General features: G+C 39.0%; 1 protein-coding gene across 1 annotated transcript in view; it reads left to right on the top strand.

Annotated features, from left to right (window-relative positions):
- Positions 1-23,240, top strand: part of Oxct1 (3-oxoacid CoA-transferase 1) — a 140,391-nt gene that overhangs the window by 98,884 nt on the left and 18,267 nt on the right. Inside the window, exon 14 of the mRNA XM_047555068.1 lies at positions 7,608-7,697. Within this exon, the coding sequence (XP_047411024.1) occupies positions 7,608-7,697 (90 nt within the window). The remainder of the gene's footprint in view (positions 1-7,607; positions 7,698-23,240) is intronic.

Below are 23,240 nucleotides of genomic sequence, written 5' to 3'. Positions count from 1 at the left end.
TGAAGACAGAAATTAGTTTGCTTAAACACATAGTGAAAGGACCTGTTATGTATCAGTCACTGCATGGTCGGGCTGGAGTTGAATATGGGGATGAGATAATGCCTTCCATGGTGACAGGTGAACTCTGTCAGGGATGCTGAGGCCCAAAGGCTGATGAATCATAACAGATGTACTCATAGCTGGATGGGGTCTTCGAGGCCCCCTATTGTGATTTAACTAGAGAAGGGGACAAGGTTCCTGTCATAAGAAAAAATTTAAATGGTAAATAACTGTAAGACTGGCCACTACCTGCCAGTGGATCATCAACCCTTATTTTATGAAGGTAATGTGATAAATTCTAAAACATGGATTTGCAAGAATGATGTGAGATCTCCCAAGAGAGTTTGCTAAGCCCATCTTGCTGATGAGGTGGGTCAGAGGTCTGTGAACACTTCTTGGGAGAGAGTCATGATTTGATACATAAAGGATAAGGTGGTGTTCACTTGATAGAAAGAGCGTGGGATTTTATGACATAGTACAATCCAATCACAGTTCCTGGAATGGAAAAGGCGCCAGTCATCATAGGCCTTGTATGCTAGACAGGGGTGCTTGGAATTGACCCTGAAGTGTTGAGGAACCACTAAGGGATTTAAAGCAGTACATCAACACAATCAGAAGCTCATTTTAGGGAGATTGTTTTCATAGCTGTGTGCTGGACGGGTTCAAGAGGAATGAGGGTGAACATACTCTGACCAGTAGGGAGCTTATTACCATCTTTATTCTTCATTTCTTCTTTTGCAGTGCTGAGGATCTAACCCAGGGCCTTTCATTTGTTAAGCAAATGCTTTACCACTGAGCCATACCCTCAACTTATTATACCTTGTTAGGAAGAAGTGGTGAGGGTTTAGCCAGGACAGGGAAAGGTCAAATTCAAGAAATATTGGGAATCCTGGAGTTCTTAGCAATTGAATGACGGGCTGGATGTGGAGATGAGGGAGAGGCAAAAGACACAGAAGTTTCTGATATGGATTTTGGGGCAGAGGTTGACCGTTAACTGAGCTAGGAAGTTTAATAGGTGGGCCTTTGCTGTTTGACTTCATAAAGATCTCTCATTTAATTTGGATCAGACTGAGTGAGGAAGATATGAATTCATTAAATCAATTTTTATTTTTCACCCACATAGAAATAAAATACTCTGGATGAAAATTTGTACTGAGATACTTCCTTGGGCTCCTCCATTTTCAACTTGTAGTTTAGAAGGTGGAGAAACACGGAGGATTGTTGTTGCAAGGCTCAGTGGTCTAGCCAGGGAAGTATCATCCAGCACTCTGTTCTCCTTTCCATTGGTCACCATTGATTCACCCAACCAACTCTAACTTCACAAAAAGCTAGAAAATCTAACCTAACCATGAGCCCAGGAATGAGAGGGAACGGTTTTGGGAATCAGCCCGCAGATTGATACAGGGTGACTGCATTCTGGACATGGAAGTCTGAAACTCTGAGGGAAGACCTAAGCTGGAAATGTGGTTTTAAGAGTTTTTAGAGACAGAGGAAGTCTATCCTGAGGGTAGAGGAAGTCATCTTGGAGAACAAGTAGAGACAAGCAGTAGTCCAAGGATAGAGCTCTTAATTTGGCCAACATACAAATACAATTTGGATAAAGGATACTTGGAAGGAACCTAAAAGCCTCAAGAGAGAGGTGGGAAGAACCAGGAAAAGACAGTGCCTTGGAAGCCCCTTCGTGGGCAGATTCAGGGAGTAGGTGGAATATACTCTAAAATGTAGTAGATCAGCTCAGGAATACAGTAAACTCTCAGGATGTCTACTGAATCAGGCAATTAACTATTAGAAAGCTAATTTAGTGTGCTTATTTTGAGGACAGTCATGGCAGAAACCAGATTTCAGCTCTCTGAAATGAAATGTCAGGTTTATTTCATTCTCCTTTTTGACATTTTTTAAAAACCCATGCTATGATGTATAACTGATATTTATTATTAGCAATTTTGTTAACTTAGCTAGAAGTAGAGAATATATTTCTAGTTCCACATTAGTTGGTTTACACAATCAATTTATTCATCCAGGTTATACATTTAATCTATGAAAAGAAAATCACTTTTTGTTTGTTTGCTTTGGAAACAAACTGAAACAAAAAAGAGAAATCATCTGATGTAACTTTGTAACAACTTTATTAAACTAAGGCAAATCATAAATCTTATTTTCCCTGAAGAAAAGAGTTATAAACTGTTTCTGTGTGTTTAAACAAATGTTATTATTATCCTTAGTTTGCCTCTCTCCTGTTCTTTAGCTAGGAGCATGTTAAGAGGAACTTTTCTTTCCTAGAGCATTTTTTAGTAATGGGTAAGACAGAAATAAAGAGGTTTATATTTGGATTGAGGTGGGAACTTAATGTTCTGGTGTTTAATGTTGAGCAAGAAGCCCTGGTTTTATTAATAAATCACTCCATGGCTATCTTTACCTTTTACTTCCAATCGATTCACATTTTCTACTGTGGCACATAACATTAATTTTAAAATGCTTTAACAATTGTTTCTATATATTATAAATTGTTTCACACTTAAGACTGGAATATTGAGAGGTAACAGATCTGGAAGTGAGCCTTTGCTACTAAATATCCTAATGAAAAAGGTGGCCATGTGGTCATTTCCATTGTGCTTTCTATTTTAAGTAACATCGCATAGCACTGTCCAAATGTCTTCATTTTACCTGAAAATAAAGGTCATGTTGAGACCTTGAATTACTATTTCTTTGGTGATCTAATTTAATATTTGTCCTTTGATGTGTTGAGGTTTTTAATGTTATTGGCCTTCATAGTTTTATTTTCTTTAAAATTCTGGCATTTGCAAATAGGATCAAAGTAGGTGAGGCATACAGAGAATATTGAGTTTGGTTTAGATCTATTTTTGCAGAAAAGATAGAAATCATATTTATCTTTTTTTCTTTCTTTCTTTCTTTTTTTTTTTTTTTTTTTTTTTTTTTTGTTGTTGTTGTACTGGAGATTGAACCCAGGAGTGCCCTGTTGAGCTACATCCCCAGCCCTTTTTAAATTTATTTTGAGGCAGGATCACTAAGTTGCTGAGACTGGTCTTGACCTTGCCTCCTACCTCAGCCTCCCAAGTAGCTGGCATTACAGACATGTGCCATCGCCCTAGCTTCAAATTCATCTGTTATTTCTAATTCCTATCTTGGAACCTGGTCTATAACAGACTTTGAGTAAATATTTGTGAATTGAGGATAATACTTGAATCAGTGTCTTCTTAAGAAAGTTGTGTGACAGGGTCATAATGGAGCGTACTGCGTCTCTAGCTCATTTTATTACAGTATTCTCTTCATACTTGATATCAGGGTCAATCTTAAACTGCAAAAGGATGAGCTGGCTATGGGCTGAGTACCCAGCAATCATCTCCCCATTATGCAAGCCAGAATACATTTCAGAACTAAAGTCGCACCATTCAAGAAATGTATGTTTGCTGCTGAGATTTTGAAGAAAGCCACTCTTTGTCACCCTGGCCCAGTGCTTCAGTCATGCCCAGAAACTCTTCTTCTTTACAAATCTATTTTTCTCCAAGTATCACTTTCCCACTTGTGATTTATTTAAAAGTATATTTTTAGCTCCATAATCTCCCTGTTTTATCAGCTTCTTGTTGTGTATGTTGAATAGGATGTTGAATTTGTGGGAGGATGATGAGGAAGGAGGTGGGGTCTATATCCCTTTTTGGCTGTTCCCTTAACTTCTTAAAGTTCCTTCCGTTCATTCCCTCACTCTTTGATTTGCTGAACAGGTCTGTTGTGCCACTGTAAATGTCAAGTGGTGTGTTAGACATTTAGATTGCAGTACCTGGGACAGTACCTGGTATAGTCACTGTCTCGTACAGCAGTACACCCACCCACAGTTTTGGCCAGCTTTTTCACTGCTGTGACTAAAAGACCTTCCAAGAACAATTTTAAGGAGGAAAAGTTTGTTTTGGGGGCTCATGGTTTTAGAGGTCTCAATCCATAGAAGGCCAGCTCCATTCTTTGGGGCTTAGGTGAAGCAGAACAACATGGCAGAAGAGTGTGGTGGAGGGAGGTGGCTCACATGATGATCAGAGAGCAGAGAGAAACTCCACTTGCCAAATAAAAAATATATACCCCAAAGGTATGCCCCCAAGGACCCACCTCCTCCAGCCATACCCTATTTGCCTTCAGTGACCACCCAGTTAATCCCTATTAGGGGATTAATTCACCGATTGGGTTAAGGTTCTCATAACCCAATCACCCCCTAACTACCTGGCTCAGGCCCCCTTCTGCCATGCGGCTGTAATAGTTAGCTCTAATTCCACACAGAATTTTTCCCTCTTCATTTAACTCATTTGGGTACCACATCATTATATTAGTTACACTAGCTGCTGTAACAAATAAAACTTCCAATTTCAGTGACTTAGCACTCTATACATTTATTTTTCCTTGATATTGAATAGTGCAATGTGGTTCTGAATAAGTGGGCTCTGTTATACATGGTCATTTAAGGACCCAGGATGAGAGAAACTAAATCATCATCCATTCACCTTGGATGTCATTGTCCAGATTAGAGGTGAAAGAGCATGAAGAATTGCATTTAAGAGATTTTTATGGGCCTGGAAATCATAAATATTACCTCCTTTTCTTCCATTGTCTAGAACTTAGACACATGGTCAACCCCACCTCTAACTGCAATAGAAAGCTAAGAAATGCAAGTAGCTGGGTCACAAAAAAAGCCTGGTAAGCTGGGTTTGAAGGATAATGATGAGTATACTTACATAACTGTGTTTCTTCCGGTATAGATAGAATAACTTGTCTTCTTTTAGTAACTGACTCTGTTTCAGAAATCCTTTGGGAATTGAAATGGAGGGAGATGTTTTCTTTCTTTTTTTTTTTTTTCCAAAGCAATGAACATATTACAAGAATAGGAAAACCAAATATATGATTTTACTGTTAACCTCCTAGAAATGAGTTCTCCTGGGAGATACTGCTCCTCTCCTTTACAGAATTGCTCTTTCCATCTGGCAAACTAGTTTGGTGAACTCGCTCCTAGGTGAAATCCCCCTGAGCCTCTTCCTTTTATTGCTGCTTCCCAGGCACATTTAGCAGATTCATGCTCAGGGTTCTGCTAGAACTCAGACATACCTGTGTATTCATTCATCCATTCATCCATTACTTAAAATTAAAGAAAGTGAGAAGGAGAGGGAACATTTGAAATCACTGTAATAGGATCAAATACAAGGACATAGGAAAATGGCACTTAGCTCTACCTTGGTGGTGAGTGAGAAGAGGGGAATGCTGCTTGTAGAGGAAGAAAGTTTGGTCCAGATCTCTTACTACTCATGGATACTTTCCTTCCCAGACCATCAGCTTTTCAAAAAAAAGAACCCTCTTTTGATGGTCTCTACTATATTGCCAGGCTCATGCTAGATGCTCACTGAAGTTGAATTGTCCAAATGAGGATGTAAGTGAATTCCTAGATAAAATTCACTATACACGTTTCCCTATATTATCCTATGGAGTGTTCAACCCAGCTGTATCTTACAACAGTTACTCTTCTTTCTGGTTTATAAATAGTGAACTCAGAATCAAAGAGATTTGGTGTTTTGCCAGTGGCATGTAGTGGGTTAACAGAATAGATTTCAGGTGTTCTGTACCTAATCTTGTGCATTTTCTACTCTTGGAGACAAACCTTTAATTTACATATCAAAATGGGGTTTTGAAACTAGTGTGTGCTTTGGGGGCTGAATCATCCAATGACCTAAATCTCTTTGAGTGATGGAGGCTGCTTGTTTACCTTGAGTCAAACAAGTGTTCTTTTTTCCAGAAATAGAGATGGTTCTTCCACCATGTTTTATAAATGTGTGATGTTCCTCCTCGCACTGTTTTTGTACCTAGTAGGTACTCTCCAAGTATTTCTTAACTAATTGACAGTGATTTAAAATGTGTACATTAGATTTATCTAAATTGGACAGCTTCCTGTTAGAAGCTGTCTTAAATTCTACCTATGTAAACATTGTGTCACAGGAGACAAAATTTGCCTGTGGTATGTTATATTTGGAATCAAGTTTTTGTTGTTGTTGTTGTTATTTTTTTTTTTTTTTTAACACGCTGGCTTGGTTTTGTTATCTTTGGTGCTGTTTCTGTCTTCTAGCACTCACCTGCTTAGAGTCTGCCCAGGACAGTGGGACAGTTGATACTCTTACCATGACTTGTTATTAAAAAGTTGCTTTTGTGTCTTTCAGTGCTCTAAAGTCTCAAACGTTAGCATAGGAATTTGTGATAGACAGCCATTACCTCTGTGTCTGACTTATCCATATTTCATACCATAAATGGATCAGCAGAAATATCATGTCCTGATGCCCAATTTATTAAAGTTGCAGCTGATGGAGAATGAGGGTATTGCTCATAAAAGTTTAAAATTATACATTTTCACATAGATACTGTACTTGGGTCCAAACTTACATGTCTGGAACGACCCTGCACACCTCCCTCCCAGCTAATGATTGCCAGCTGCCGCCCATCTCCTCCAGTAGCGGGCTCCAAATCATAAAGCATGTGACTTTTTGCTCCTTTCCTTTGGACCATTCTTCTAATTCATGTTCATACTGTGTTGCATTGGCATCTAAAATGTCTCTGAAATCATGGCATTTGAGACCCTGTTTTAAATCCAAGTGTTGAGTGCCTTTCCTAATCTCTTTAGAGCTCTGAAATTAGAGGAAAAGAGCTGAGAGATGTTTGAGTGTTCACTGTCAAATCAGTAAGAGGACTATGTCTAAAAATAAATAAAATATTAAGGAACTTTCAATGTTAGAAGACATTTCTCTTCAGTATACTTGAGTAAGAATTTATTTCATCATCTCTGGAAGCATTTGCTTTTTCCAAAACTCTGTAACCAGGTGACAGAATAGACAGTGGGAATATTTCAGAGTATGTGGCACATAGAAGGTGGTTGATAAATGTATGATGAATGAGGGAATGGACAGACAAAAATAGGATCCTGAACTCAGCTTCTATTTTCTGTTTTTGCTTAACAGGAATGTTTTTTTCAGTTTGTTTTATTTTTCCAAGAGCAAGATATATGCCGAGTGTTAGACAGAAACATGTTTCACATTAATCACTACTACAGAAACACCATTAGTGCCTCAGCCTACTAGTTAATGTCATTTTAATCCATGGGAAATCCAAGAGTGCTTTTGAAAGTGTCTTATAATTAAAAACTCAGTGGTATCAGTTATGTGTTTAAAAAGAAACAAGAGAATGTCTGGGGTATTAGAATTTTAATCTGATATTTTTTCCAGAATTCTAGAAAATGTCTTAAAATTCTTCTTATCCACTGATTGTCTTGTTGCTAATAAAGCATCAACAAAATCATGTTAACCATGCTTAATAAAAGTCAGATTATAATATTTACACTGAACTTTGTCCTTCAATCATAGAATAATAGGCTAACAAAATACTAGATGGTAAAGTTTCACATGCTGAGCCTTGAGGCTCAATGAGTTTTACATCAATTATTCTAGTGGCTTCTTCCTGCAATTAATTTTAATCTCCTACATATGACAGAAGTTAGAAGATGTAGAACTATTTATTTTGTTTCTATTTTGCAGGGGAAGCTGGTGAAAGGAATGGGAGGTGCTATGGATTTAGTGTCCAGTGCCAAAACCAGAGTGGTGGTCACAATGGAGCATTCTGCAAAGGTACTGTGTACTCTTCTTTCCTAATCCTGATTTTGGAAATTCACGGTACACTAAAACATGGTACCCAGGGTCCCCTGACTGCTTTATATTGTTTTTCTCAGCTCATTCAAGGTGATAGCACTTACACTTTGGAGAGAAAGATGACAATAAAGGTAGTTATTTATTACTGTTTGGCTAAATAGTTGTTGAACTTTGAGTGAAGCCAAATATAGGGGTGTTCTTCAAATAACTCCCTTTTATACACATTGAAAGTAAACGTTTTAATGTCTTCAAAGACAGTGAAAAAATATTAGGACAGATGTATAGATTCTTGTTGTAAGATGATTATAGTTGTTGCTCACTGTGTGCAAAATGAGAAGCACAACAGAGTGTAGGTTTTAATAGCAGTTGTTTTCAGATGAACAGTATGACCTCTTAACAGGTCTGCCAGATGCCTTTTCCAGAAGGTGTCAGAAAAGGGTGGGCACAGTGATATCAAGTATTCTTATTCTGAAAAGTATTATACTTTTATTTTAATAAATTATTGAATATACATGGTGTACCTATATGTGCTAAGCACAGTTAGGCTTTGTCAGTGACCCAAACTGAGCAAAAATCACTGATCTCCTGAAAGCTCATTTTCAACCTTCTTCCTCTTCTTTTATCCTATAATAATCAGAGCTACACTTTATGAGCTTTTCCCATGTGTCGGCAGTGTAGTTACTCTGCAAGTGTTTGTGTTTACAAACCCATAAACTTGACAGAGGTGTTTTCTATGGTTCTTGAAACAGGGTGGTTAAGTCCCTTGCCTGAGGTCATGTAAGAGTGGAGTTGAGATTAGACCTGGGTGTGGCTCCAAAGCCACCCTTCTAACCATGGTGCCATCATTACGATTTTCTTCCTATTTCTAAAATCAGTGTCTTTGAACCAACTAAACTTAATCGCTTTCCTGACCTTCACCATTGACATCTGATGCTTTGTAGTTGATATTGGGTGGCACCATCTTCATTTTCTATGGCCCTTGTTCATTGTCCTCTATTTGTGGTCATCCTTAGTTTTAAAATTTACTGGTTCTCGCTGTGAGACCTGCTAATCCGAGTGGAAGCTATAGTACATTTGCCCTGTTTTTATTTAGTGATGCAGCATTGCATAAGCACATGGAGCTGAAAGATTCACACTTCACTTGGTTCCCTGGGGGGAATTCTGTTACAAAATGATGTGTGCTTTGAGATGGCTTTGTTGTGAAAACTGCAATAAATGTGAATTATCATCAGTTGTTTAGTAAACAGTGGGAATGAGCAGTGGTGCAGAAATGTGGAACAATAGAAATGGAACCAACACAGGTGACTTCTGAGATGCCTTGCAGAAGCATCCAAAAGACTTAATTTCAGAAGCGAAAGAATGCCAGGCTTGCAAATCAAATCTATATCTTTTCTGGAACCTAATGTCTGTTTGGAGAAAACTCTTTCCAACCTCCCTTTTGTTGTTACTTTAGTGTTGACGCATAGGCACTGAAGTCTGACTTACTTTGGATTATTTTTGTGCATTCGTTTTCAAAACATTAAGCCTGTGTTTAGCACATTTTCTCTTCTCACTCTCTTTCTCTTTCCCTCTCACTCCCCCAAAGTCTTTTCTTTCTCCTCAGATAGAATTTCTGATATGTAAAATAAATGGTACTCATACTTCTAACTAGAAATTCCTTATTAAAGGAATAAATACTTTTTATCTTTTCTTCTTTTTTCTTCTCTCAGTGGGGAAATTAGCCCAGAGTTTTAGAGTAGAATTGGAGTTTAGTATTTTTCCCTAGATACTTTTATTTGAACAAACCGGTAAAAAATGTACTTGTGGTTAAAAGAATCGTAATGGTTTGTGCACATAAGTTAGGTAACCTTGAAAACTAACCAACAGTGTCTTTTCTGACCACCCTCAAAATTTTACCTGCAGGTCTCCTTGTTTGGTTGCTGTTTAGTATTGTCCACCTGAACTCATTGAGACTGGCTCAGCTCCAGGCTACATGGGAACTGCAACACATCTTTTTTTTTTTTTTTTTTTTAATATTTTTTAATTGTCAATGGACCTTTATTTTACTTATTTATAGTGGTGCTGAGAATCAAACCCAGTGCTTTGCACATGCCAGGCAAGTGCTGTCCCACTGGGCTACAACCCCAGCCCTATACCATATCTATCCTACATCTATTACTAGGCTACAGGTTGGAAAGGAGGCAGAGAGGAGCTCTTCAATCCTGGCAACTGCTCTAGTTAGTACCAGTTCATAGTCAAAGGGACTAATAATGCCTAGAGTTTTGTAAGACACAACGGTGAAAAATTTGCCAGGGAAGGTGGCGCACGCCTGTAATCCCAGCAGCTCAGGAGCCTGAGGCAGGAAGATCGTGAGTTCAAAGCCAGCCTCAGCAAAAGTGAGGTGCTAAGCAAGTCAGTGAAACTTTGTCTCTAAATAAAATACAAAATAGGACTGGAGATGTGGCTCAGTGGTTGAGTGTCCCTGAGTTCAATCTCCAAAACCCAAAAATAAATAAATAAATAAAAATTTTAAAAAGAGAGTGAAAAATTTACAATGAAAGTTTAAAACCCAAGTAAAGAAATACAATATTATATTCTTGGGCCGATAATTTTTTTTTCCCTGTAAGTGGGTGGGCCTGTCCATTGGATTTTAGGTGTAGCTTTCTTTATGCTCTTTTTTGTAGAGTTTCAGGTGCATATTATTTATAAATATAGCATTGCTTGACCTTTAGAAGCATGCTTTTATATTATTGTTCTAATCAGAGAAACAAAATTCTTTCCTTGCAAGCCTTTGCAAATAGCTTTCCTTTAGGTTAGGGGCCAGCAGCTTCTGAAACCCCAAATCTGGCTGCCTACTGGTGCTGCTTTCAATTGACCCCTGCCTTCAGACAACCTTTCCGACGTATGGCAGGGATAGGCATCAAACTGACAATGTAATAATTTTCACTGAGGCTGAGAAATCAGGGTTCTAGGCAAAATTGTGAAGTAGTCAGGGTTTTTTGTTGTTGTTGTTGTTGTTTTATTACCCCTGTTTTTCTTAAGCTGCTTTTTATCTCTCTATGTGTCTCATCTTCTGTCCTCTAAAACTGGGAGGGAAAGGAAGGATGAAAAGGAGTGACATCTCTGTCCCTACTGTGTGGAGGTGCTGGGCTGGGGCTGCACAAGCTTGGTCTCAGTTGCTTTGTGACCCTCTGAAGTGTCATCAGGACCAGCAGGATGTAGGCAGCTCAGAATTTTGTCTAGGTACGCAACAGAGCTAGGAGCTTGATTCAGTCTGGTCCTGCCCGTGACCATGATGCAGAGCTGTGTCACATCCTCACAGAGCTGCTCCCCGCAGCTCCCAGTTCTGTCCTTCCCAGGAAGCTGCAGGTTTCAGAATAATTCCTTTCTTTGTACTTGCTTTCTCTGGCCAAAGCCCCTCTTGCTTTGGTGAGACAGATGTCCATAAAATGCTTAAAAGAACACAGTCTGAGAATACAATTGTGCTCGCCGATCTTTCTCTCTTCCACTATAATAATCTTGCAAGTTTTACCAGGGCATACAGTAGCCCAGTGACAGATTTTCCTGCATATGGATACATCCGTGCCACAAGGCTTGGTTCAGTGGGATCTGAACATTTTTTTTTGACACGTATTCATTTTATATTTGCATAAGAGTCCTAATTTTACATTTTTTTATACATGTTGTTTCTCAGTTTGTACATGGAGTAAAGGCGTACCATTTGTGTAATCATAAATTTACATAGGGTAATGTTGTTTGATTCATTGTTATTTTTTCCCTTCCCCCCCACCCTTCCCACCCCTCCCACCCCTCTTTTTCCTCTATACAGTCCCTCCTTCCTCCATTCTTGCCCCCCTCCCTAACCCTAAACCTAACACTAACCCCTCCCACCCCCCATTATGTGTCATCATCCACTTATCAGAGAGATCATTCGACCTTTGGTTTTTTGAGATTGGCTTATCTCACTTAGCATGATATTTTCCAATTTCATCCATTTGCCTGTAAATGCCATAATTTTATCATTCTTTATGGCTGAGTAATATTCCATTGTGTATATATATACCACAATTTCTTTATCCATCTATCAATTGAAGGGCATCTAGGTTGGTTCCACAATCTGGCTATTGTGAATTGAGCAGTTATGAACATTGATGTGGCTGTATCTTTGTAGTATACTGATTTTAAGTCCTTTGGGTATAGGCCAAGGAGTGGGATAGCTAGGTCAAATGGTGGTTCCATTCCAAGTTTTCTAAGGAATCTCCACACTGCTTTCCAGAGTGGCTGCACTAATTTGCAGCCCTACCAGCAATGTATGAGTGTACCTTTTTCCCCACGTCCTCTCCAACACCTGTTGTTCCTTGTATTCTTGATAATTGCCATTCTAACTGGGGTGAGATGGAATCTTAGGGTAGTTTTGATTTGCATTTCTCTTATTACTAGAGATGTTGAACATTTTTTCATATATTTGTTGATTGCTTATAGATCTTCTGTGAAGTGTCTGTTCATTTCCTTAGCCCATTTGCCGATTGGGTTATTTGTATTCTTGGTGTAGAGTTTTTTGAGTTCTTTATGTATTCTGGAGATTAGTGCTCTATCTGAAGTATGATGGGCAAAGATTTTCTCCCACTCTGTAGGCTCTTTCTTCACATTGCTGATAGTTTCCTTTGCAGAGAGAAAGCTTTTTAGTTTGAATCTATCCCAGTTATTGCTTCTTGCTTTTATTTCTTGTGCTATGGGAGTCTTGTTGAGGAAGTCTGGTCCTAAGCTGACATGTTGAAGATCTGGACCTACTTTTTCTTCTATAATCTGCAGGGTCTCTGGTCTGATTCCAAGGTCCTTAATCCATTTTGAGTTGAGTTTCGTGCATGGTGAGAGATATGGGTTTAGTTGCATTCTGTTGCATATGGATTTCCAATTTTCCCAGCACCATTTGTTGAAGAGGCTATCTTTTCTCCATTGCATATTTTTGGACCCTTTGTCTAGTATGAGAAAATTGTATTTATTTGGGTTTGTGTCTGTGTCCTCTATTCCATACCATTGATCTACCTTTCTATTTTGGTACCTTGCCGTTTTTGTTACTATTGCTTTTTATTATAGTTGAAGTTCTGGTATTGCCATACCCCAAGCTTCATTTTTCCTGTGAAGGATTGCTTTAGCTATTTTGGGTTTCTTATTCTTCCAGATGAATTTCATGATTGCTTGCTCTATTTCTGTAAGGTATGTCATTGGGATTTTAATTGGAATTGCATTGAATTTGTATCACACTTTTGGTCGTATGTTCATTTTGACAATATTAATTCTGCCTATCCAAGAACATGGAAGATCTTTCCATCTTCTAAGGTTTTCTTTAATTTCTTTCTTTAGTGTTCTGTAGTTCTCATTGTAGAGGTCTTTCACCTCTTTTGTTAGATTGATTCGCAAGTATTTTATTTTTTTCGAAGCTATTGTGAATGGGGTAGTTTTCCTAATTTTTCTTTCCAAAGATTCATCACTTATGTATAAAAATGCATTAGATTTATGTGCATCGATCTTACATTCTGCTACTTTACTGAATTCACTTATGAGTTCTTAAAGTTTTCTGGTGGAAAATCCTGGTTCCTCTAAGTATATAATCATATCAGCAAATAAGAGATAGTTTGAGTTCTTCTTTTCCTATTCATATCCCTTTAATTTCTTTGGTCTGTCTAATTGCTCTGGCTAGAGTTTCAAGGACAATGTTGAATAGAAGTGGTGAAAGGGAACATCCTTGCCTTGTTCCAGTTTTTAGGGGGAATGCTTTCAGTTTTACACCATTTAGAATGATATTAGCCATGGGCTTAGCATAGATAGCCTTTATAATGTTAAGGAATGTTCCCACTATCCCTATTTTTTCTAGTGTTTTGAGCACGAAGGGGTGCTGTATTTTATCAAATGCTTTTTCTGCATCTTTTGAAATAATCATGTGATTCTTGACTTTAAGTCTGTTTGATTTCCTGATGTTAAACCAACCTTGCATCCCTGGGATAAAACCCACTTGATCATGGTGCACTATCTTTTTAATATGTTTTTGTATGCGATTTGCTAAGATTTTGTTGAGAATTTTTGCGTCGATGTTCATTAAGGATATTGGTCTGAAATTTTCTTTCCTCGATGTGTCTCTGTCTGGTTTAGGGATCAGGGTAATATTGGCTTCATGAATGAGTTTGGGAGGGTTCCCTCCTCTTCTATTTCATGGAATACTTTGAGAAGTAATGGAATGAGCTCTTCTTTAAAGGTTTTGTAGAACTCAGCTGAGAACCCATCTGGTCCTGGACTTTTCTTTGTTGGTAGGCTTTTGATGACTTCTATTTCATTACTTGAAATTGGTCTATTTAAATTGTGTATGTCCTCCTCGTTCAGTTTAGGCAATTCATATGTCTCTAGAAACCTGTTGATGTCTTCGAAATTTTCTATTTTGTTGGAGTAGAGATTTTCAAAATAGCTTCTAATTATGTTTCATATTTCAATCGTGTCTGTTGTGATATTTCCTTGTTCATTCCAAATTTTAGTAATTTGGGTTTTCTCTCTTCTTCTCTTTGTTAGTGTGGCTAAGGGTTTATCAATTTTGTTTATTTTTTCAAAGAACCAACTTTTTAATTCTGTCAATTTTTTGAATTGTTTCTTTTGTTTCATTTTTGTTGATTTCAGCTCTGATTTTAACTATTTCCTGTCTTTTGCTTTTGGTGGTGGTCTGTTCTTCTTTTTCTAAGGCTTTGAGGTGTAGTGTTAGGTCGTTTATTTGTTGATTTTTTCTTCTTTTATTGAATGTGCTCCATGAAATAAATTTTCCTCTAAGTACTGCTTTCATAGTGTCCCAGAGATTTTGATATGATGTTTCTTTGTTCTCATTTACCTCTAAGAATTTTTTAATTTCCTTCCTGATATCTTCTGTTATCCATTCATCATATAATAGCATATTGTTTAATCTCCAGGTGTTGGAGTAGTTTCTGTTTTTTACTCTTTCATTTATTTCTAATTTCAATCCATTATGATCTGATAGAATACAAGGTAGTGTCTCTATCTTCTTGTATTTGCTAACGTTAGCTTTGTGGCATAATATATGGTCTATTTTAGAGAAGGATTCACGTGCTGCTGAGAAGAAAGTATATTCGCTCTTTGTTGGATGGTATGTTCTATAAATGTCCATTAAGTCTGAATTATTGATTGTGTTATTGAGATCTATAGTTTCTTTGTTCAATTTTTGTTTGGAAGATCTGTCCAGTGGTGAGAGAGGCGTGTTAAAATCACCTAGTATTATTGTGTTGTGGTCTATTTGATTTCTGGAATTGAGAAGGATTTGTTTGACGTACGTGGATGAGCCAATGTTCGGGGCATAGATATTTATGATTGTTAAGTCTTGCTGATTTATGGTTCCCTTAAGCATTATGAAATGTCCTTCTTTATCCCTTCTGACTAACATTGGCTTGAAGTCCACATTATCTGAAATGAGGATGGATACCCCAGCTTTTTTGCTGAGTCCATGTGCATGGTGTTTTTCCCCATCCTTTGACCTTTAGTCTATGGGTATCTCTTTCTATGAGGTGAGTCTCTTATAGGCAACATTTTGTTGGATCTTTCTTTTTAATCCAATCTGCCAGTCTATGTCTTTTGATTGATGAGTTCAGGCCATTAACATTCAGGGTATTATTGAGATATGATTTGTATTCCCAGTCATTTGGCTCACTTTTTTTTTTTTTTGACACAACTTGGTTCCTCCTTTATTTGACAATTCCTTTAGGATAGTTCCTCCCTTTGCTGATTTGCATCGTTGTTTCTCATCTCTTCCTCATGGAATATTTTGCTGAGAATGTTATGTAATGCTGACTTTCTTTTTGTAAATTCTTTTAGCTTTTGTTTATCATGGAATGATCTTATTTCATCGTCAAATCTGAAGGTAAGTTTTGCTGGGTATAAGATTCTTGGTTGGCATCCATTTTCTTTCAGAGCTTGAAAAATGTTGTTCCAGGCCCTTCTAGCTTTTATGGTTTGGATTAAAAAATCTTCTGATATCTGTATTGGTTTCCCCCTGAATGTAATTCGGTTCTTTTCTCTCACAGCCTTTAAAATTCTGTCTGTATTTTGTGTGTTTTGTATTTTCATTATAATGTGCCTTGGTGTGGGTCTGGTGTAATTATGTATATTTGGAGTCCTATAAGCCTCTTGAACTTGATTTTCCATTTCATTCTTCAGATTTGGGAAATTTTCTGATACTATTTCATTGAATAGATTGTTCATTCCTTTGGTTTGTTTCTCTAAGCCTTCCTCAATCCCAATAATTCTTAAATTTGGCCTTTTCTTGATATCCCATAATTCTTGCAGATTCTGTTCATGATTTCTTACCATCTTCTCTGTTTGGTCAACTTTGTTTTCAAGGTTAAATATTATTTCTTCAATAACTGAGGTTCTGTCTTCCAGGTATTCTATCCTATTGGTTATGCTGTGTATGGAGTTCTTAATTTGGTTTTTGTTTCCTTCATTTCAAGGATTTCTGTTTTTTTTTTTTTAATATCTCTCTTTATTGAATGATCTTTTGCTTCCTGTATTTGCTCTTTTAACTGTCGAGTGGTGAGACCATTCAATGCCTTCATTTGCTCTTTCATCTCCTCCTTCAATGCCTGCATTCGCTCTTTCATCTCATCGTTTACTTCCCTGATCATTTTAATTATGGACATTCTGAACTCCCTTTCTGTCATTTCTTCTGCCATGCTGTCATTGGATTTTATTGATGTAACATCTAGATTTGTTTGGGGCATTTTCTTCCCATGTTTTCTCATGTTGTTCAGGTATCAGTGGATGGCTGAAATATTACAGATTTCTGAAGATTTCTAGTATATCCCCTCTTAGCCTTCAGTAGCCTGAAGTCTTGGAGGAAGTTGATAATGCAGTGCTCCACAAGGAAGCTGCCTCTCTAGGGGTGGTGGCTTTCAGGTGGGGTATATTCCCTGCTAGTGGGCAGAGGTGCCTCCACTTTTTGACCAATGGTCATCCAAAGGGGAACTAGGCTGCGGGCTGAGGCAAGGCCTGTTTGGGCCTGTGTCTGTGGTTTTACCGTCCTTGTGGGAAAACCTCACCCGGCAGGGAAGACTCACCTGGTGGGGAGGTCTCGCTGGTCAGTTCACCTCCTAGAGGTTCCCCTCAATCCACAACTATCGCCTGGGCTGGGCAGCCTTCCTCTGCAACGTTCCCAGGGGCCCTGACCTACCTCCTGGGCCTGGGAGCCTCACCCTGCGCAAAAGAGTGTCCTTAGGCTGCCCCTCCTCAGATAATCTGCCCGTAGTCCTGGAACCTTCGCTCTGCCCCTCAGCTTGTCTCTGTGCAACTTTTCCACCAAGAAGCCGCCTAGGTCCTGGGACCGTGCTCTGAACCTAATTGCATGGAAGCCACCCCCCCGCGCTCCTCCTCCTCCTCTGGGCAGCCACCTGGAGCTCCAGTGGGTTGCTCCGAGTCCAAGGTGGTGTTGAGAGGCCTCCTCTACAATGCTTCTAGTTGTCTGAGTTCACTACTCCAGCGGGGGGAGGGGTGTCTCGTTGGGCAACTGTACTTCACAAAGTTCCCTGTGTTCCAGGACTACCGCCCCATCCGGGACGCCTCCCCAACAGGAGAGATTCACCAGGCGACTTTGAGTTGGTCCCAAGTCTCTCAATATCTCCTCTTCTTGAATCTTGAGTCCTGGAGCAACATGAAATGCAGCCACCCTCTAGTCCGCCATCTTGAAAACCGGATCTGAACATTTGTGATGTCTAATTTCTGAGTCATGTCCTTTAAAGATAAAGCCAATGACTTTCGGACTTCCTTTGTCCTTGTTCTATCCGTCTGATAAAGGCCCTAAATGGAGCATTAGCCTTGGGCTCCAAGTAGTAAGCCTTGTGCAGAGGGCTGCAAAACTGGCTCCCCTCCACAAGCTTGGGTCCATAGGTGCCTTGTCTCCTCCTTTATGGGTTCCTGCCAGGACTCCTCAGAACTCCATCCTCCACCCCTACTCTTTTTACCACGTGCACCTTTCCTAGGTGCCATCTAATTTTTTTGGAGCAACTATTATTTTTCACTGAGTGGCTCCATAATCTTTTTTTTTTTTTTTTTCCCCACATCAGAATTCTCTGATGGGATTTAGCACTGTATTTCTACTCCCTTTCAGACAGCTCCTCTGGTTTGATCCAGAGCCCCCTCAGCTCCAGCACATTTCCATATGCCTCCATCCTTTCACCTAAGTATGTTCTTCCTCTTTTTTGCCCAGTAGAGAAGTGGTGATTTCCCAGTCCATGTCTGAAGACACCCATGATGCCTTTTGACTCCTGCCCTATTGACACCAAGCACAGTTAACATTGCATTAATTGAACCAGCAAGTATTTATTGAGCACCACTGTATACCAAGCACCCATCCTACTTGGTGCTTCTCACAGACAGATGCCAACCCTAGAACCCTGATTTCTAAGCCTCTGTGAAAATTATAACACTTGTCTGATGACTGCATTTAGATAGATAGTATGAATGACCAAATGAATATTTTTGTTCCTTTGTCTTGGAGTTTGATAGAATTACCTTGTATGAATGTTAATTTATTGAGGACCTCCTATGTGCCAGTAATATTATAGGGTCTGAGGAAATAAAAATTGGTGAGATGTGGTCCTATCTCTAGGCATCTCAGAGTCCCTTGGAGAAAAAGTCATAGAAGAAAAGAATTAACACTTAGAAGGGTGCAAAGCAAGGACGAGTTTCCAGTGGGATGCTTGGGGTCAGAGTTTGAGAGGGACCACAGGGTTGCAGGGGATAGAGAACTAGACCCTGGGGCAGTGCAGGACTAAGAAGACAGTGTGTTGAGGAATCACAGTCATTTCCTTGTTGTCAGAAAGCAAAGGGAGAAGGTTTAAGTGGAAAAATATATATAGGCCCAGATGCACACAGTGTCTGTCCTTTGTACAGTGGCCAGAGTGACTTTTTAAAAATATAAATGGAACCATGTCACTTCTTCCTAGCTCCAAAAATCTGTGGTTGCACATCTTGCTTAGATTCAAGGCCACACCAAGGCTTATCTGGTTTGACTCCATTCCCTACCTCTCTGGTTCCATCTGTTACTCTTCTCCCTCTCACCCACTTAGCTCCAGCCATAGTCCCTGAAAGTTTTGGAACATTCTTGGCATGTCCTGCCCTGAGGCATCTGCACTTGTTCTCCATGCGGGGAATGCTTTTCCCAGATGTCTGTATCTTTCACTCCCTCACTTCACTCAGGCTCAGAATACCAGAGAGGCTTTCCTTCACTGCTCTTCTGATGATCCTTCACCCACCCTCTTCACTAGAATGTGAAGAGCTCCCTGAAATGGCTGGGGGTTCTGTCTGTAAGAAGCACTAAGCAGAGCGGTGCTTGGTATACAGTAGTACTCAATAAATACTTGTTGAATCCATTAATTCTTTAGATAATAATGATATTTTGTACATACAGAGGACTTTTGATCTTTTCCAAGCTATTGCATGTTTATTATTTCCATTTTTCATTATAGTACTCTTGTGACATAGGTCTTATTATTTCCCTTCCAAAGACAGATAAATTGAATTCTATCGGGATTAAATGTTCTGAGAAGAGTGTCGCAGAAAATGGTGAACAAACCATGCCTGTGTTTCCTGACTCTGGGTCTTGTTTTGCTTTTGCTAAACTTTTTGGCAAATATCATCACCACGAACAAGATAGAGCGAGGGTTTTGTTCTCAGTTTTGAGTACTGGAATGTATTCTGAAGAGTATACCTTCCAGAGCAAAAAAGCAAAGAAACAGTCACACTTGTCACTTACTGTAAACAAGAGAAGCTTGGCCACCTATTTTTGAGAACATAAATAAGGCCTGCATTTCCAGAACAGGTTTAGATTTTATTTTTATTACAGTAGGAGGTCTGAATTCTCAAGGGATAAAAGAATCATAATTATATTGTTAAGAAGGTGGGAGTAAATCTTAGGGAATAATTTTCTGATTTAGTTCAATCACTGTCTGGTAGCACAGGTCTCATAGAAATCTTGAAGACTATTTTCTCTTTATTTTTTGTGACGAGCAATCATAAAAAATTTACTAAAGTTTATTAATTATATTTATTTGAATCAAATGTGTTACCAAAAGTTTAAAAAAATGCAAATTTTATTGTTTTAATCCTTTCTTGGGAAACATTCCTGAGATAATTATCAGCTAAACTGAAAAGCATCCCAAAGTAAATAAGGTATTCCTTGGTTAGGATAATTCCTAATTAATTATAGTTTCAACTGGTTTAATTTCTTTCAATTACTTAAAGCTTTTTACTCTTTTGTAGTTTGTTAGTCTATATAGTAGGCAGGATCCATTTGGAGAAAATTCTGTTGGGCTGGGGTGTGTGGCTCAGTGACAGAGCATATCCTTAGCATGCACAAGACCTTGGGTTTAATTTCTAGCACCACCAAAAAATAAAAGTAAAAAGTCAAAATTATTATATGATTTTGCCTTTGAATTTCTCTTTTTGGTGAAATTCTTCCTCCCTCCAAATGTTATCCTCTGGAATAAAAAGGCATAACACAGGCAAACAGCCAGTGGGCTCTTAAACGTGTCTTCCAGAATTCAGTTAAGCTCATAACTTTAAATTCCATAACTTTGAGTTTGTGTGCATGGGTACCCACGTTTTTTAAAAAAATGGAAAGCAAACTAATGCTAAGGTAGCTTACCAATGCATGATTGAAAGGGGAAAATAATTTCTTGTCACTCCTGGGCTCTGCCAGATCCCAGGTTGCAACCTTTACAGAGAACATAAAGGCTCAGCTGCTGTAATGATTTTTGTGTTATGCTGAAGAAAAAGGGCCTTCTATTCTAAGACCTCAAAACCCTGAAGACTATTTTCAGGGAAATGGCTTGCTGTATCCATTGTCTCATTTGGCTAGTCTTTCCCTTGTGAATTCCCTCTAACCACAAACAGTTATTGCATGCACACATAAAGATCATTTGTAACAGCAAATGTTCTCTGAGTTAGCTGAACCTCTCCACCAAAGTCCCTGGTGGATTGCTAGAATCTCTACTGAGTAGGTGCTGTATAAAGGCCAAAAATATCCCATGAGGATATGTGAGTCATCTCATTCTGTCCTTTTATTCTGTTTACCTTGATTTTCTTTATTTAGCAAATTCCATTCTCTCTTCTGTGTACCACATCAATCATCATAGTGATGGATTTGGTAATATAGTATTTTCTGATATTTTATATTTGGGGGTTATGTTGTGTATGTAGAAAATACTTCACTTGATTTGAGTATTAAGATCAGTGGAGAGAAGGAAAGGACCCAGGAATAGGGACTTTCAGGCTTCTCTTGTGATGTTTTGGCAAGTTCTAAGAGAGACCTTCCCTTGACTTCCTTGTGCTAGGCAAAGTTTTAAATAATCCCTTGTAGGTTCAGCCCTTGTAGCCTCTCTTTTTAGCAGATTATGGCAAACCTTGAAGACTAGGAAGGAACGGGTGGAAGAAGAGTAATTCATTCTGTTTTCCTCTGCTCTTTTAAATTTGTATATTGCCTGCATCAGTCCTGGATTATCTTTGCTTCTCCCCTGGATCATGACTTCATCTGTCTCCCCAAAGTCTTGTGAGCCTCTTTATGTGCTTGTCAGCTGTGCTCCTCCTGGTGAGTACAGAGATGTTGAGAATGGACAAGTAACTATCTGAAAACTAGAAAGCAGCCTCTAGTGTTCCTGAGGCATGTAGTCATGTGGTATTTTATGACTCCAACACTCTGGAGTTCCTTGAATCAGAAATGTAATGTTCGGACAGAATTTATTGATCACTGTGGTTTGCTAGAGCTCTACTGATGGCTGTGGATACAAAGATGAATGGGCTCAGCCTTCCGGGAGCTCCAGAGCTGTGGCAGGGTGGTTGTACGTCAACAGTTACAACATGGGTGGTGGAGGAAGGAAGCACAGAAGCACCCAAGAGGGATGCTCCTGACCAGAGAATGTCCCTGGGACACTGGTGCACAGACACCAGATAGGAGCTCCTGGAGAAGATTTCCCCAGGGAAGATAATAGCTGAGCCAAATCCTGAAGACAGTTAGGAAGGTGTTGCCATTTGAATCTGGGGTGATGGGACATGAGGTCGTATATGTTCTAGGTAGCAGGGAGCATTAACCAAGGCTTAGTTCTTTTAGGAACAACTGATTCCTAGAATTTGTGTCTTCTCTGGAATTGATTATTAAGATTTTCCTAAAGAAAGTGCCTGAAAGACAAAAATACATTGCAGCCACATTTAGGAAGTACCTAACACAGTAGATGAGCGTGAAATGAGTTTTTATATAAAGCAACATCTTAAACAAATGCCCACTTGCCTCAGGTCAATGAACTGTTGACATCAAATGCAAAATCGTTCTGTTATGCGAAAGAGAGCTTGCTATCTGGGATCAAGTTCTCCGTGATAGCATGAGACGTTGTTAAGCTTGCAAGGGGATTTATTATCATTTAACCAGAGTTGTACGTCAGCCCAGAATGTAGGCCTAGGATTTCATACAGACACCTAAAGAATTAAAATGGTGTAAGTACAAGTCTTACATGAGGCCTCTAAATATTGAAGGGGAAAGAAAGAAACTAGGGAAGCAGGTGGAAGAAATGGATTTAAGCGTTCATGAAGGTTATGAGGAAGTTAACAACAGCAGGCTGAAATCAGGAGTCTTCACAGGAGTCATTGGCCATTCTGCTGCCTTTTCTGACATCTCTTCCACAAGAAGGCAAGAAGGACACGGAAAGATTCCTGCAGTGGTCACATAGGATGAGGCACTTGAAGAGAAAACTAGAGCACAGGGAATAAAGGGACCATCCAGCTTTCTAATGGCAAAATCCTGGTCCTTGGGTTCCTCATATAGTGTTCTTTGTTGCCACACTCCACTGCCTGTCTTTATTAGGGTTTATTTTTAAATGTTAGAAGCTCAGCAATTGTTCCTTCTTTCTGAATCACTAATACATGCAGCTGCCACACAGCAACCGTAAGGCTCAGCCCAGCGTGGTTAGAGCAGAGTGCTAAAGTGGGAGTCAGTCGAATTTTGTCTTCATAGCTAATCTGTTGTTGAATATTGAAATTGTGACATTTTTAAATCCTTCTGCATCTCATTTTCTCTCTTCCCTTGATCTCTGTTGTGTCTTGGAGCTAAATGTGAATGGAATCATCTAGCTACATTGTTCTAACTATAAGAATATACTTGACGCCATTTTCCTAGACAAGCCTTAATAGTTTGCCTCCAAATTCGTATCATGTTTTGATTAGTTTTGTGGGTCTCGGGAATTGGGTTTAGGCCATTTTCTGTGTATAATTCTATGTCAGACTTTACATAGGAACTTGAATTGTCTGGGTAAAAATGTTAAATATAAGTTATGTAAACAATACCACTTGACATTTATTGAGCACTTGCAAAGTACCAGACAGTTGAAGTTCATTTAATCCTACCAATAACTATGTGAAATAAGGTGGATAAGGAAACATGGGCACATGGATCTTACACAGATAGCGTGGAAAAGGGCCAGGGTTTACACAGAGATCCTTTGGCTATGG

Source organism: Sciurus carolinensis, chromosome 6 (genome assembly GCF_902686445.1).
Source record: "Sciurus carolinensis chromosome 6, mSciCar1.2, whole genome shotgun sequence".
In the NCBI taxonomy this organism is placed as follows: Eukaryota; Metazoa; Chordata; class Mammalia; order Rodentia; family Sciuridae; genus Sciurus; species Sciurus carolinensis.
This window is presented reverse-complemented; position numbering and strand designations above follow the sequence as displayed.